The sequence below is a fragment of the Cyprinodon tularosa genome, unplaced genomic scaffold, assembly GCF_016077235.1.
Source record: "Cyprinodon tularosa strain WSP-4 unplaced genomic scaffold, ASM1607723v1 ctg90, whole genome shotgun sequence".
NCBI lineage: Eukaryota > Metazoa > Chordata > Actinopteri > Cyprinodontiformes > Cyprinodontidae > Cyprinodon > Cyprinodon tularosa.
The window spans coordinates 664,065-681,966 of record NW_024039674.1 but is presented as its reverse complement, the minus strand read 5'-3'; the positions used below and the strand labels follow the sequence as shown (position 1 = coordinate 681,966).

Below are 17,902 nucleotides of genomic sequence, written 5' to 3'. Positions count from 1 at the left end.
AAATACACCTGAAAACGTAATCAGTGCAGTCAGTTCATTCAGATTATTATCCTGCCTTCAATATTTTTTCTGTCGGAGCCGCTCAGACCCCCACATACCAGGGATGCGCCGACAGTAGGGATCCCTTCATCAGCAGCGGTTCACCGTGGCAGCTGGTAGGTGTTTTTCATCTAAATAATCCAAACTGCATATTCTGCCGGCAGATTTCTGCATTTTAAGTTAATTTAGGCGTCAATAAACTGTTTAAGAGGAGAGATCATCAGCGCTGTGTCTCTCTCTCTGCGTTAAACGCACCCGACGCGCTGCTTCAGCTGCTCAGACGTGCTGCGCCTGGTGCTCAAAACGCGCCGCGGGACCTTTTGCTGCGCCTTGACACGCGTCAACCATTGACTTTGCATGTAAACTCGCTGCTTCTGTCGCGCCAACTACGTCCAGTGTGAACGCAGCGTTAGTCATTCGCTGCTAAGCTCAAAACAACCGCGTCTGGCTTGACGGAGAAACCAGGAGAACAGCTGTGCATATTTACGACAGTGCACTTTTACTTTCGCCCTCTGGAGGGAGCCTCACTGGAAAATCAACACCGGTTGCATAGTGTACCTTTAAATGACAAATATGTGAACCCGCTTAAGCCCCGCCCTTCACCATATTTGAGCAATGACGCCATGAAGCGAATTATAGCCTTTACAAGAACAAATTGAGGATTGAACACTTATTTTGGAGATACTATTCTATATGTTGTGATATTTTTTTATCAATGTTTTGTTATTTGTAACTTTTCAATAAAGTTTTGGATAAAAAAAAGAACAAATTCAGTAGTAAAGGGTCCAAATCTAATAATAATAACCTAACTATAATATCTGCTCATCAACTTTGACAAGAACAAGATTACCTTGACAGCATCTATTTTAGGCTTAGTTTATATAATTTAATGTTTACTTTTAAATTATATTGATTTCTGTGATCAAAGTTAAATGTGCAAAAGGTGCTTTTAATGTTTTTACTTAAAATTGCTGGGGGAGAAAAAATCCCATTCTATATTCCTACACAGGTACCTTCTGCTACAGTTTATCTCTTTATTCATTGTTTGGTTATAAGTACTATATCTATTTATAAAAAGATCATAAATAAATGAAAAAAAATGACAAATCTGTTATTATTATTATTCAAACTAAATTATTTTAAAAAAATAAGAAGAAAGATCAAATCTTTAAGTCTCAGTAGCGAATGATAACCCTTATCTAAAATTTTGATGAGTTGTTTTTTTTTTATGTAACATTAAATTTTATTTTTATATATCAAAAAAGGTTGCTAGGAAAATAAAGTACAAATAAATAAAATGGCATCTGTGTATTTAGAATAGAAAATAAAAAATGTTAATACACTATTGGCCAAAATTTAAAATGAGTATACTTTTTGTTTTGTTTTTATCTTTTATTTATGTAATTAATGAAATTTGACATTTTATATTATTATTAAGTATATTGATAAATTGATAATATATTTATAATATATTTATAAATATATTAAGTTCTTCTTGTGGGTAAAGATAGTTAAAAAAAAAGCTAAATTTTCTAATCAAGCTGAGTTATTCTTTTTTTGGTCATAAAGATGTTTCCAATTTTTTTTTTTTTCTTGTTATATTTGAAAAAGAATAACAAACATGAGATGAAATTAAAAAAGGGTTTGCTGTGTTTTTGTCTACATTATTTTCAACATCTATCAAATATAGATTTACCTAAACCTGCTAAATAAAAATGCATTTATTATTTTAATGTGTCTGAATAAGAGTGTTAAAGATTGCTTTAGTTTTAATTTAATTTTAACTAGATTTTAAAAACTCTTCCCCTAATCTGTCTTTTTTTCCCCTTGAATTTTATGTTTTCATTCTCACAGCTACTATAAAAATCAGAATTAGGTCTTTTTTTGAGTCCTAAAACATAATTAACAATTTGTTTGTTGGGTTCTAAGTTCAGGATTCTTTCTTTCATTTTTCTGAAGTCTTTTAGAGCTTCCAGCAGGTTAACCTCCATAATGACGTCCACACATATTTACCAGATTCTATGCAGCTCATGGTCTCTGCAGCTCCTCATGAGTTAACATGGACCTCTTGGCCGTTTCTCTGATCAAACTTTCCTTGCTAAACCTGTCAGTTTAGGTGGATGGTCAAGGCCAGGATAGATATGTGGTCTTGCCTTTTTTCATTTTTTTTCTAATGCTGGATTGAACGGTGCAATGAGATGTTTAAACCTCGGGACAATGCTTTGTAACCTAACTGTGTTATAGATGTCTCTAAAATATTCTCTGTGACCAGCTCTGACTACGTTCTCATCATTCCGTTTGTTCTCAAATGTTTTTTGCAGAACAGCTGTCATTATTTTAAGCGTTAAATTACCCCTGGATTCAATGTTTTTTCATATTTAGGCATTTTGACAAATAACACTTTATTTTCAGTTATTAAACTGAATGAGGTGAATACAATGCATACCACACTTATTTTCATGTGTACAACATTTTAGAAACTGTATGTCCTTTTCCTTCACTTCATACCAGTGTCATATGTAGTTGATTGGTTTAGTTGGAGTGAATACATTTGCAAAGCACTTTAGTTTTGATAATCAACAACACACACAAAATTGTAAAAGCCTTTATTAATAAGTAACATGAGGTCATATATAGACACAACAATACTCTAAAAACTAAATGATTAAGTTTGAGACATCTACTGTTTTAAAGTAGAGGGTATAAAATTAAAGAAAAGGAAAAAATAAAACCAAATCCTCGGGTAAAAAATGAAGCAGGAGAAGCAATTGTTTTATGATCTATCGATCAAATATATTATATGGTTTCAACACATAACACTCCTTCTTGAGCCCTAAAAGATTGTATGTTACAATGTATTTAAAGAAAAAATCATTTGATCAATGCTAACTGACTGAGAAATTAGCACCATAACAATATTTAGCTTGAACAAACCTGCTGGATGTTCTTCGTCCTCCCACTGTCAATAATTCAAAATAAGATCATAAAAAAGGCTAAATAATTGTTGAATTCCTAATCCACATTGGTGTCCTTGTAAAAGCTTTTTAAGCATTTTGGATTTTCAATGGGATTTAGTCAATAGTGCAACAACTGGGAGCAGCACCAAGCTATGAGATTTTAACTCTGATTTCCTTCTTGAATATTGTCATCAGACAAGAACACTCAAAATCTTAGTTGCCCAATGAAAACAGTACTTTTATGAGAAAAGACACAAAGAAGACCCAGCTAGGATTCAGATATGAATGAGGGCTGGATTGGTCAAATTAGAAGGATCAGTTTTTAGGGGTTATGAGGGTTTGGTATAATGGTTTCACCACAACATGGAGAAAGAGGGAGCTGTCAATGAGGTAATCAGATGTGCGCCGATACAGGTCGGCTTCGGCTAAGAAGTCACCATTTTCCTCCGTGCTCTGGTGGAAGTTGTAGACGTGCTTGACGAACAGCTTACCATGCTGTTGAGCCATTACAAGTACCGTTTTCTGGAAGTTCACACCTGCAAAATCTGCACTGGATGTGGCTGGAGTGATTATGATGCGAGGGCGCCCTCCTTCAACACGAGTCGGCTGCATGGCACCAGTCTCTGTGTACATCGGCCTCATGCTGAGAGGTAACCAGCGTGGTGAGAACATGGCATTCCAGGTCACTCGTTTGCTGGCATCGTGGCTGCTGGGCCCCAGTTGGGTTTGGAAACTGGTGCTGCGATCATCCCGTGTTGGATTGTTGATAATCCAAGGTGAACCCCAAGCTGTAGACAAGTAATTTCTTGGGACAAAAAGGCTACAATTCACATCAAAGAATTTTGCCATCTGTAGTGGTGAGGCAGAGTGAAACTGGTAGGACATGTAGAGCAGGTCACGGACTGACTCCTGATAGCGAGCCAGGACTGTAGATTGGGTCTGAAGACGGAAAAGCTCCCTGGGGGGCATCATGGCATAACGTACAGCTCTTAATGCATTCTCCACGGTCAAACCATCAGGCTCGTTATTGATAATCCAGGCCTCCAGAGCTGCAAACAGCTCCATCTCGCTCTGGAGAACAAGGTCAGAGCGCTGCAGCAGTGTCATGAGCAGTTGGCTGCTGATGGTCACCCATTCTCCGCTCTGCAGCACTGCAGACAGGTTCCAGGCCAGGTACTGCAGACATTTATCCCTCAGGTCAATGTCCCCTGTCTGCAGAGCATACTCATACCAGCCTGCCACATGACCTGAGGGGGAGTCTCTAGCCAGATTCTGGTTCATATAGAGGGTGACACCCTGCTGGAGACTCTGCACTTGGTACTTGGTGGCCAGCTTGTGCAGAGGAGTGGCCTGTTCAAGACGAAGAGAAATTTCTCCACAATACAGATATCTAAGAAAAAAAGACATCCAATTAACTTCTTCAACTCTGACCCACAGAACAACCAAATGTTACACATATATATAAATATATCTTTCAAGATATATTGCTGTACAAGTAGGCAGTAGTCTGTATTTATTGAAACTCCAAGATATCAAGGATTGTAAGCTAAAGGTGAAAAGTGCCTCAGGTGAGCTTTAAAGCTGGGTTAATAATCCTTGGTGGGTTCGTTGCTTTGAATTATCCATTTCTAATTAAGGTAGACCTATTTAAATTCTATTTAACTGGATATCATCCATCCATCCATTATCTGACACGCTTGTCCCGAGTGTGGTCGTGAGGGGTGCTGGTGCATATCTCCAGAAGTCAATGGGCGAGAGGCGGGGTACACCCTGGATAGGTCGTCAGTCCATCACAGGGCAACACAGAGACACACAGGACAAACAACCATTCACACACACACACACTCACACCTAAGGAGAATTTAGAGAAGCCAATTAACCTCACAGTCATGACTGTGGGAGGTAGCCGGAGTACTGGATATCACATTTTTCATAATGCATCTAAAAACCTTGTAGTTCATTTAAAACACTACATTTTCTAACATGATCATGGTAGAAACCCAAAGCAAAGGATTGTATCCATTATTGTTGTTTACAGTTGAAATTGAGAGAAACCTAGTAGCATGACCAAATCTCTACTTTTGTCTGTTTTTGTAGTCCATAAAATATTAAATAAATGTTATATTCCTGTTTTTTGAGTAATTAACAGAAAAAGAATCCCAACCCATCCCATAATAATAGTCATACTAAGTTATTCTTGCCAATTATTGTGCTGCCTTTCCTCTATGCTTGGGGGTTTTGATAGCCTTTCATAGCTGCTCTTGTTGTGACACGTAGTGTCTGTGATCTTCTAATGTGCTACATGTTTTGTTAACTCTTTGAATCAACGTGTTTTTTTTAACATTTAGCTATATTCAGATGTTTGCTGCAAATTGGTGTGAGGGATTGCTTCAAGTCAATGAGTCGATGAAATCAGCTGGTTTTCCTTATATAGAAAACTTCTAATCAATCTGACTGTATGATCTTGTTGGATTGTCTCTGCAAAATGCCTTGAGATGACATGTGTTGTGAATTGGTGCTAAATAAATAAACTTAATTGATTTGAAGTTAATTTGTGTTGCCCTAAATCACTCCAAAGATCAGTTTGTGTTTAAGATCTTCGAGTTGCAGCTCTGGTGTGCTCTTAGTAATTTTGGTTGTTCATTTTTAAATTTTTTGCATAAAGGGAAAAAATAAAATAAAAATAAACATAGAACTGATAAACCTAAAGTCTGGGTTTTGGTGTTTCTTCCCCTTGACCATAATTGACCCCGCGGTTGTAACCTCAAATAGGAGAGGTTGAGTATTCATTTTGAAGCATTTTTTACAGTGGTATGGAAAAATATGCACTAAGATTTTAAGAGGGTACATTTTAGGTTCAATTTCATTGACTAGAATTACTGATAAATTAGGCTGTACATTCAAGAAAAGCTAACCTGTATGGTATTGAAAGCACAACTGTAAGTCCTGGGAAAGTAGGCCATATATTACTTAATACGTAAATTAAGAAAAGTAAAATGTATATTTTTAAAAATGTCTGAAACATATGTAATAGAAGTAATTCAAACACACCTTTTGGGGAAAATATACATTCATTTTTTAAATTTGCACCATAAGTTTCAGGAGATACTTTTATGTTCAGGAAAGTAGCATAACTTTCAAAAAATAAAAAAACTCCATACAACATTTCACAATATGCTGCATGAAAGGAACACTGTAATTTCCAGAAAGTGACACATACATTTTGGGAACTAGACTGTTATCCAAGATACAGCCAAGTTCCAAAAGCTGCCATGTAGAATCTAAGACACTGGGTAAGCTCAACAAAAGTGATTCTTATGATATTAAAGATAATATTTATATAAATACCTATTTAATACCCTGTGAAATAACTATATATATAAATATCTATATATATAAATCCCTAATTAATACACTGTGCAACAACCTGTGCAGTAAGCCTGTTTAATAAGAGACTTCAGCTATTATGTATAAATATATATGTGGATGCACTGTATATATCCCATGCACACTTTCCTCTTTTTTGCAACTTCTTTTTGACTATTGAGCCGATGTGACAGATGTATATCTCCATTGTGAGATCAATAAAGTCTATTTTATCTTACTGAAAAGTACTATATATGCTCAAGAAAACAAGTCGCAAGTTTAAGGAACTGGCCAACAGAATTCCAGAAATTATGCTTTAAGAACAGAGAAATTTCAGGAGAGTCATTTGTAAGTTAAGGAAAATCCCCCATGAGCTCCAGAGAGCTCAACCTATAGGTCCTGGGACAGTAACGTAATTCTTAAAACCCTGCACCTTTAACCCTTTAATTATTTTCAAGTAGCTCTAACTTCTATTATAACATGTAAGTGACTCATAAATTTAAGAAAGGCTGCCTTATTTTAAGATAAAATAACATTCCAATTAATGGAAAAATTGATGCTGCTCGTTCCTTTATGTCCTGGAAAAAATACCCTGTTCCTGTCAGTAGTTGTCGTGACCTCTGTATTTGATGACCAACTATAAACCCAGTACAATGCATCATAAATTCCAGACAGTACCAAATAGGTTGAAATATGAAAGTTAGTAAAAAAAAAAAAAAACTCAGTTTAAAAAAAAAAAATTAAAGAATACTTTTGAACCATTTTCCAGAATTCTAAGTAATTATTTCTTAGAATCTAGTCACCACTAAAACACCACAAAAATGTTAAAGAAATATTCTATTTTTTTCTCAGTTGCTATTTACACGTGGATGACATAAAAAGCATGTATCATAGTTTGGTTTTTCAAATTCTTGTTCTTTACCAATACCTACTGATATCTCAATTAGCTTGAATTCCTATGTTAAATAACTAAAGTTATAGCATAGAAATATTTTACAACATTGACTTGTTTGATTGCAAATGCACCCTCATGTGCATATTTATAAAATTAATCTTTTTTTCTTTTGTTATTGATGTTATTGATTACTGACTCTACTCTGTCTCTTGCAATAGTTGCACCAGAGACGACCTCAGTGAGCAGCTCAGCTATTTCCCACATTGTTAAGTTTTCTGTTGAATTTTGCATAGGTTTTCTTGACTTGAGTGTAAGGCAATGTGCAGACCATTGCATGGCACGATGGCTTAGTTTGGCTCTTCTGATGGGATGGATTGGGGATTCGCAGCCCTGGCCTCACCTGATGAACTTGTCAAACACAGCGGCGCAGTCCGAGCTCTCTCTTAGCACCATAGTGCTGCTGTTGTGGCTCTGCAGCATCCCTGCAAACATTGGGCTCTGCAAGGAGAGCACCAAGGAGTGAGCTTGGATCATCTTCACTTCATCTGCATTGGGCGTCTCCACACGTAGAGACACATCACTTCCATTCCCCTGAACCAGCAGGGCTTCCAGACGCTGCACCAGGACTTTTGAGTGGCTGATGGTGTTACCTTCAATGCCTTCGTCCTGGCTTAGCTCAACTTTCAGCAGGCCTATTACCAGAGAAGGAGGGGGAAAAAAATTGAGGAATTGGAGAAGTTAGTGCAAGTCACACCCAGAACTCAGATTACATTCAAAGCCTGCCAGCAAGTTTCATGTGACTTTTTATTGGGGCAGATAGTGGAGCAGTATCATGAAAATCCATGGCATTGATCAGCCCAGCTGCCCTCTGTGTGTGAATAATGAAGGATTGTGGGTCATGATTAATTGAATCTTTGTCCCTCCTCCTGCGGCCTTTTCTCAATGCTGGACTGGGTGATTTTACTAACCGCATGGATCTGAGCATAGATTTGTGTCAGGAAAAAATTCTGGTTCCTCTTTTTGATTCTCATAAATGTTTGACACTTCCTTCCCCAAACTTCATGCAGACAGAGCGCATTTTGAATGCATTGCCTGCATATGAGGCTCCAGTGAGTCAGTCAACAGAGAGCAGAAATCTTTAATTAATAGTAAAAGTTACGCAAATCTTTTTGTAAAGATATTTTGTAAATATATTTGACACAATTCCAATTATTTGAATTCTTTCACTCTCTTTTAAAGACACAACGTGCATTTAATTGTCATTCAATCCAAAGATATTAAACATCCCTTGTTTTTTGTCTTTGCTTGCTACATTGCATCAAAGCCTCCTTTCCAATATTAACCGGTTCGTTTCAATCAAACCCTGATAAGTTTTTGTGTTTTTTAGTAGCAGCTTACCTGCAGCAGCCTCAATCTGGAACCACATAAGAAGCAGCATCCATGCCTTGATGATATCAGCCTGTTTCCTCATCTTTTCTCCTGTCTGTCCTAACTGCTGCTGGAACATCTAATTCCTGGAGCCCAGCTGCATGAACATCTAAACAAAGCTCACTACAGTCATTGATTAGTGGGTGGGAACATATGGGCGTTGATGCCATGATTATAATGTTGACTGACTGACCTCCATCCATCCATTTTCTGTCATGCTTTATCCCTGCTGGGGTCACGAGGGGGGTTGGTGCCTATCTCCAGCTGGCAAAGGGCGGGAGGTGGGGTACACCCTGGACAGGTCGCCAGTCTATCGCAGGGCAACACAGATACAAAACCATGCAAACATTCACGCCTAAGGAGAATTTAGAGAAGCCAGTTAACCTAAACGTCATGTTTTTGGACTGTGGGAGGAAACCGGAGTAACCGGAGAGAACCCATGCATGCTCTGGTAGAACAAGGAGAACTCCATGCAGCCCAGTGACTGACTTATCCTCATCAATATTCATTGAATTTCATTGGTTGTGTCATCTGATGAGGCTGATGAGCCCCATAAATATATACTACCCTAAATGGCGAGGGAAAGAAGTTTGATTAATAAGAAAAGTGACTGTGGAGGCCATTTGAGTGCAGTGAACTCATTGTCATGTTCAAGAAACCAGTCTGAGATGATTCCAGCTTTATGACATGGCGCATTATCCTGCTGAAAGTAGCCATCAGAAGTTGGGTACATTGTGGTCATAAAGGGATGGACATGGTCAGCAACAATACTCAGGTAGGCTGTGGCGTTGCAACGATGCTCAATTGGTACTAAGGGGCCCAGAGAGTGCCAAGAAAATATTCCCCACACCATGACACCACCACCACCAGCCTGAACCGTTGATACAAGGCAGGATGGATCCATGCTTTCATGTTGTAGACGCCAAATTCTGACCCTACCATCCGAATGTCGCAGCAGAAATCAAGACTCATCAGACCAGGCAACGTTTTTCCAATCTTCTATTGTCCAATTTCGATGAGCTTGTGCAAATTGTAGCCTCAGTTTCCTGTTCTTAGCTGAAAGGAGTGGCACCCGGTGTGGTCTTCTGCTGCTGTAGCCCATCTGCCTCAAAGTTCGACGTACTGTGCGTTCAGAGATGCTCTTCTGCCCACCTTGGTTGTAACGGGTGGTTATTTGAGTCACTGTTGCCCTTCTATCAGCTCGAACCAGTCTGGCCATTCTCCTCTGACCTCTGGCATCAACAAGGCATTTCCGTCCACAGAACTGCCGCTCACTGGATGTTTTTTCTTTTTCGGACCATTCTCTGTAAACCCTAGAGATGGTTGTGCGTGAAAATCCCAGTAGATCTGCAGTTTCTGAAATACTCAGACCAGCCCTTCTGGCACCAACAATCATGCCACGTTCAATGTAACTCAAATCACCTTTCTTCCCCATACTGATGCTCGCTTTGAACTGCAGGAGATTGTCTTGACCATGTCTACATGCCTAGATGCACTGAGTTGCCGCCATGTGATTGGCTGCTTAGAAATTTAGTGTTAACGAACAGTTGGACGTGTGTACCTAATAAAGTGGCCGGTGAGTGTATATATATATATATATATATATATATATATATATATATATATATATATATATATATATATTAGTGCTGTCAATCGATTAAATTTTTTAATCGCGATTAATCGCATCAATGCCTGAGTTAACTCGCGATTAATCGCATTTTAATCGCACATTTTTTTCCTGATTGAAAATCATTTAAATACTCTCGATGACATACAAAAACATACATACAGGCTAGGTTTGTGCCAATGTTCTTTTTTTTAAATGAAAACAGGTCACAGATACTGATTTATGCCATAGAAACATATGGCAAGAAGATGGGGAGGCATGTAGCAAAAAATAACAAATATGTAGGCAAAAAAAAGGCCCTGAAAACAGGCTGATGTAAAAGACAGTCTTTACAGTTAATACAGTCTTTTGAACAAAGACAAGCATTTTACCCTACTGCTATAAAATTTAGTAGAGTTAACATTAGATGTTAATTAACCAAGGTAATAATGAACAATTTTCAATCAATACATCAAAATCAATAGACCGACATCACTAGATGAAGGTAGTCTATGCTCTCTAGAAAGTTACTTTTCAGCCTCTTAACAAAAATGAGAACACACACACACCCACCCACCCACACACAGACACACCCACCCACACACACACACACGCGATACCGACCTGTTGCGTACAGAGACGGCAAGAGTGCTGCTACGAGATTCCATTTCACCTCAGTAATCAGTTTTCTCAGCGTATTTCAGGTTGCTACTAGTTACCAGACCCTCAACTTGTTTGTTGGTGGTGGGGCTTAAAGAAAAGGCACTAGCGTCACCCAGTGTATGAGCGTCTTTTTCCCTTGAGGAGCTCCGCTCTTGAAGCCTATGAGAAATGCATACACTGGGGGAAAATAGCCCCGCCTTCCCGCAGGCTGCAGCGGGATGTACTTGGAAAAATTGTACCATAAAACCACATAGCGTTAATCTCACGTTAAAAAAATTATCGCCGTTAAAATGGCCTCGCGTTAACGCGTTAATAACGCGATAATTTTGACAGCACTAATATATATATATATATATAGGTACTCTGTGGAGTCAACTTCTGTATGACTATTAGTTTAATAAGTTAAAAATGATGGCCCAGTTCTGCTTCAGTTAATATATATTTTGAAATACCGGTAAATACAGTGTAAACAGTGTCCTGTCTAGCAATATGGCAATAAGAATATTTGTCTTGATGACAAAAAGAGCCCAATAGATTTTACTTTCACAAGTGGAGGAATACAGCCATCGCCATGGTGTTCCGCTTGATTAATGCATATAAATAGCTTTATTATAATTCATGCAGGGAGTATTATAGATTGTATGGACACTGCAATGTAAGTAGAAGAGGAAAAGAAAAACTGATAAAAAGGAGAAAAGATGAAAGAAAGGAGTTATAAGGGGGGATAAAAGGGAGCTAACGATAAAATATCTTCAGTCTGCTTCATCACCTGCAAAGAGATGTAAAAAGAACAGCACAACCAACGGATATAGTAAATATAGAAATAAATACTATTTTGTGGCTTTCTCACAATTCCACAACAGCGTTTCGGTCAAATTTACGTCTGGACTTTGACTGGACCATTGCAACACATTGAGACTTTTTTTCTTATGCAGCCATTTTGTTGCAGACTTTCTGCTGAATTTGGGATCATTCTCCTAATAATGACCCAGCTCGATCCAGTCTAAGCAATGGCTGTCAGATGGTGTCACTTTTTAATCCAGACTGCATCAAGGAAGAGATCACATTTGGTGTGGTGGCTGCAGGCTGCTCAGTGTGTGGCTACAGATAACCAACCTATTGAACTGTTTGGTTAATGAAGCACAATGAATAACACAAAAAAAAAAAAAAAAAAAAAAGACCAACGGACAATGGTACCCAGGATAAAATACAAACACAGAACAGAAAACAAAGAGGCATGTCAACAAAGATAAATAATCTTAACAGCTAATAAATCATCACCTCATCCTGAATTAAAAAATATTGGACTAAATGTGTTTTAAAATTAATGCAAACTGAGAAAATAATTCCAAATAACAGACAAAATGCTAAGCTTTTCATTAATTAAAAGAAACAAAATAAAAATAAAAAGTTTTATCACTGTTAATCTTAAATTATGGGCGTGGAACCACTATAATAATCAGGAAGCAGCAGAGGTTCCTGCTGTCCTTCAGAGTTAGAGTCAAAGGGTTCTGCTGAATTGGGCTCTGCATTAAGGCCAAACAACTCTTCATTTCAGATGATGTTGTTACAAAACTCTGGTGGTTTATTAAATACATCTTTCATTGCTATGGGCTTTTCTATTCCAACTCTTAGAAACAACCAGAAATAATTCTTTCATCTTGGTTGACTTCATAAATGAACAAAAGCAAAAACTAATGCTCACTTATCCCTGATCCGAGTCTAAGATGGAACTTTTTGCTCTCTGGTTTTTCTTTAGTCATTGCACTACCTCTCCTGAATTTTCTGTGATGAATGGAGCCATCTTGAATGTTTCTACCCTTGGCTTTTCAACACAATAGTGAACTCCAAATAATTGTGAAATGAGTTCACCTTATTTCCCACATTAAACAAACTTGCCTTTCTAATGATTTCTGATCAATTTCTACCCTTACATTTTGCAGCCAAACCCCTGTGTGCCCTAATTTAACAAATAAACCAAACTCTTGATTTTATAGTGTCGCTCACACCGATGATGACCAATTAGTAAGTGTCCATTAATTGATGTCTGCTTATTTGCCTCCTAATTGAAAGGAACACTGTTAAGTTTTTCTTAAAATGTTGGCGATCCTTGGTGAAACTCTGGCTTGTATCAAATTCTGTAGAGTTATTGTCTAAATGACAATGTGATCTCTTCACATAGGATTAAAGGTAGATAAATAAAAAAGTTAACATATATGTTCCTTAAAAAGGAATAGTAACTAAAAATAGTAAGGCATCATTAGCTGCATATATTTCTAAAAATACAAGAACACTTTTAGAGAGCGTTGGTAGATTTGTTCTCCTGTTCTTTAGTAAACATTCAGCATTGCTGACTTACTTTAATATAATCATGGTTCAGGCCAGAACCTTTAGCTATCACACATTTTGTTTTGTCAAACATGAAGTAATTGGACCCTTGGGGCCATGACACCTGGTCTCTCCGAAAGATTTGGTTCTTATCAGTGCCTGCTTTGAGACGAGTTTGTTTTGTTAGTTAGTTTAGAACAGGGCAGACAGAGTGATCCCTGTTAGTTTTTAATCTTAGGAAAACTTTTCAATTTTTATTTTATTTTTTATTTTTTGGGGGGTGGGGGCAGGAATGCCGTCCATCATTGAATTCATTTTAGATTAATGTGGACACAAAGCTACAGTGTGTAATAATTACAGGGACATACATAACTATGTTATTTATCATCATCTATGAGCTCAGCCTCTTAAACTTAATATTTGCGTTGCCTTAGAATTTGTTATTTATAATTACATAGGAGCGGGTCTCGCAGCCATGGAGGCAGACATCTTTGCGCTACGGCAGTGCAGAGCCAACAAACTAGCGATTGCAAGATTGCCCATTACGCTCGAAAGTAACTACGGCAAGTTGAGAGAGATGAACTGAGATGGTACTGAACAATAGATGGCAGTATTAAAATTATCTATGTAAACAAACCTCATCACTTGAGAAGGTAGGTGATGCGGACGTCGTGGAAGACATTTTGTCCCGTAATGCTCGCCGTACTGTTGGGGGGGGAGAAGCGGTGGGGGGGGGGGGGGGGGGGGGGGGGGGGGGGTTCATGTTGCTGCGGTCTGCAGTCTGGACGTTAGATGTCGCTGAAAATTACATTTAAAATTAATTTAGTTTCCAGTTCACATTTTGAGTTTTAAATATAAAACAAAACAGTTATTATAAGGCATTTGCATTTGTTTGCTTCTTTACTCAACTAATTATCGGGAATTCCTTTTAACTAAGAACTGATTTCGTTTTTTTGTTTGTTTTTTTTATTTCCAACTTTTTCAACATTGAACTCTCACATTAATCTGGTTACTTTCATATTGGATGCTGGTTCTTCATGTACCTTTATGTATGTCAGTGTGTTCACCCAGTTCTGCCGATGAACGTGACAGTTTTTCAAATGCAATTTATTCCCAGCTCCAGGCTACAAAACACTTCATCAGGAAGGACACAGATATATACAATCAATATTGTTTCAATGTCATTCCCATTCAATTCAGCAACTTTCTACATGAAACCGGTGAAAGAAGGAGCAGTATTTGGCTCATTCCTGCTTGTGTTTGTTAGGGTTTAAAGTGTGTCTGGGTTCATATAGCTGCCTTCATTGATCAAAACCCTTTAATCTTCTTTTTTTATCATCTGGGTTCGTCGGTGTCTCACATGTTTAATGTTAAAATACTTGACTGAACCAGATTTAATCTTAGTCCCTTTTTGTTGATTTAAAAGTATCATGATATTAAAGGATTGTGCATTTTTGACAGATACTCCAAAGTCGGAGCCTGGAAAAACAGAATCTGGGAGGAAGGAAGGACATAAGGTAGAAAGTGAGGTTGCATTTTAAGAGGAAAAGACTAAAAGGAAAGAAGAACACAAGCAAGGATACAAGGAAAAACTGATTCAGGTCATAATTTCATTACTAAATGAAAAAATTTGTTGGCGGACTAGCAAGGCTTTCACCAACAATTTCCAGGCTGACTCCCCTCTATAAATTGTATTTACATGCTGTTGCCACTGGAGAGCAGTCTGACTGTATCTTGCAGACAGGGCCAATAAGGCAGACAACTATTTAACCCTTGCCTGGCCCGTTTAACTGCCTGACAGTTAATGTAATTTTCTAAAATGTTTAGTTTTCGGATCTTTTTAAACCACAATTGTATTAAAAGTTAAATAACATATTTAATCTTTACTGGAGTATGCCTTATCAGCCTAGGAGCTTGACGGTTTGTGCAGTATCTTTGCTGTCCCTAGAACTGCACTCTTCTGGACTGGTCTGATGTATTTCTAGGGATCTGCTGTAACCACTCCTGCAGTTTGGGGGTCACTGTCCCGAAGGCCCCAATGACCTCGGGTATCACTGATGCCTTGACCTTCCAGGTTTTCTCCAGCTCTTCTCTGAGCCCCTGGTGTTTCTCTAGTTTTTCATGTTCTTTTTTCCTGATGTTGCAGTCACTTGGTATTCCTATGTCAACCACAACAGCTTCCCTCTGCTTTTTGTCTGCCATCACAATGTCTGGTTAGTTTTCCATTACCATTCAGTCCCTCTGTATCTGGAAGTCCCACAGGATCTTGGCTCGGTTGTTCTCTACCATCTTTGGAGGTGTTTCCCACTTTGACCTTGGGGTTTCCAGCCCATGATCTGCACAGATGTTCCTCTACAATATTCCAGCCACTTGGTTATGGCACTCCATGTAAGCTGTCCCTGCCAGCATCTTACACAGTTATGTGCTGGATTGTCTCAGGGGCCACTTTGCAAAGTCTGCACCTGGGGTCTTGTCTGGTTTGGTAGATCTGGGCTTCTATTGCTCTGGTACTCAGAGCCTGCTCCTGTGCAGCCATGATTAGTGCCTCTGCGCTGTCCTTCAGTCAGCACAGAGGCAGCTAACCATCCTAGCCTTATGTGAAAAAGTAAAACCCATTGCTGATATTAAATCAACTGGGATTAGCTACATTTTTGGTAATGTGATCACTTTTGATCACTATCCCTAAACTCAATAACTGAAAGACCTTTAGAATCAGAAGTTACATTAACTGCACCTGCTAAACAACAAGAAGCAAACTGAAGGATCTCAAAAACACCTCATCATGTTCTGATCTAAAACAACAAATTCAAGGAGTGATGGAAAAAAAAATCTATATTTAGTCTGGAAACGTTTACAAACCCATTTCTAAGGCTTTGGGGAACCAGCGTATCACAGTCAGAGCCATTATTAATGAAACAACTTATTTCAGACAATTTGACAAACAACTATAAATGAATCAACCAAATACACACTAGAGAGAGTATTTAACATCAATAAAACCAAACACCAATTTCCAAACTAACAAAATTCACTTCCCCAAAGTTCATGTATTTTATGGTTTTTAATGTTAGAACTGCAATAGTGCCCAAAACAGAGCTGCCAGGTTGGTTTTACATTGTTCCATGATAACAAACACTATCAGTATGCACCATCAACTTTCTTGGTTTAAGTACAATGACAACAAACTGAACAAAGATTAAAATAAAAAAGATTTGTAATTTAAATTAGTGCATAAGATAAGTATTTCACCGACCAAAGATCGGCTCTAAAAAGTGAGCAGGAAGGAAGTTCCTAACAAAAAAAAAAAAAATACAATAAATTAACTTCCCTATTTATTCAAAGCATTCAAATACTTACTATGTACAAGGGTGTAAAACACACTTTTTTTCAGAATCATAAACATAAAGAAAAAGCAAGAGGAAAACATAAATGTCGGTAAGGCATTTTCAGTATGATAGGTTTTTCATATGCAGAGCATGTAAAGTTAAAGTCTGATTGGAGATCATTTTGTTTTTGTCTCTTAAGATGCTCAGGTTACAGTGTGACATTGTTTGCTGCACATGGGGGCAGTTTGGAGAGATGAGGCTATGGCAGGCTTCCAGGCTGAGGCTGACCTGTGAGATGAGTGCAGCTTTAGCATCACTTTATCCTAATGAAACACTTCAAGCTCTTCTTTTCCTTTCTTTCAGTCTTTTAACAGCTGCATCTCCTTTATGGCTTAATGTCAGTAAAGGCTGACTATAAATTAGCTGCAAACAGACATTGCAATATGAAACTGGTGGCATTAATCATACATCATTATACTCAGCTCTTTGGGGCTGTGCAACCTACGTAAGTTTCAAAATCTCCTTGAAAAATTGGTTGAAAACTAACCAGACATGTGTCCACAGGTGAATTGATCTGTTTTCTGGGGCCTGTTAACCTCATTTTACTGTAATTTTATGTTATTGGCATCTTATCTGTTTGTATCCACACTGTTTTCTCCTATAGTGTCTTCTTTAGTGTTCACTGTTCTTACATGCCTTTGGACAGCTGATGCAAATTAGCTGTAGTGCTAATTCTGGCATATTTACATTGATGCTTTAAGCTGATATGATGATAAATGGGCATTTGCCTAATTCAATAAATAAATAAAGGGTTGATTATTAATAAATTGCCATGGGATCTTCTGCAGAATTGGGTCAAGAATGTAAGGTTTTATCAACGCTTGAATACAATATTGGTTATATACAAAACAGTCATTCATTGAACAAATATAGGAAAATAGTCTGCAGATTTACAATTGGAAAAACTGACTTTATGGAATGCTAAATGTCTTTAATACACCCCAAATGTATTTAGATCTTTAGTTCACGGGGCTTTCTGAAGCTAGATTTAAGGTTTTCAACAGTTAAAAAACAAAACGTTTTAAAGTGTCTGTGGAGAAGACATGGGAAAATGAGAGTTGAGTTTACAACTAAATCGCTTGCTGGAGAGAAAGTGGAGCATAGAAGCTAAATGTCTAGGAGAGCATATTGGAGTAGGACAGCTTACTGGAAAAAAGAGTTTTGGATTAACTTGAGAAAAATAAGACTCGAGAAAAGAAAATGATGAAAACCAAAAGACTCTGAAGAGTAT

The 17,902-nt window shown here is 37.8% G+C and overlaps 1 protein-coding gene across 1 annotated transcript; it reads right to left on the bottom strand.

Moving 5' to 3' along the window:
* Positions 1 to 2,629: 2,629 nt before the first annotated feature.
* On the bottom strand, positions 2,630 to 8,822 carry LOC119775914 (BTB/POZ domain-containing protein 17). Its single transcript, XM_038274065.1, has 3 exons — positions 8,656 to 8,822; positions 7,658 to 7,949; positions 2,630 to 4,386 (listed from the first exon to the last, which is right to left on the bottom strand). Exons 1-3 carry the CDS (start codon positions 8,762 to 8,764, stop codon positions 3,312 to 3,314), a joined length of 1,476 nt encoding a protein of 491 aa, XP_038129993.1. The 5' UTR covers positions 8,765 to 8,822; the 3' UTR covers positions 2,630 to 3,311.
* Positions 8,823 to 17,902: the final 9,080 nt, after the last annotated feature.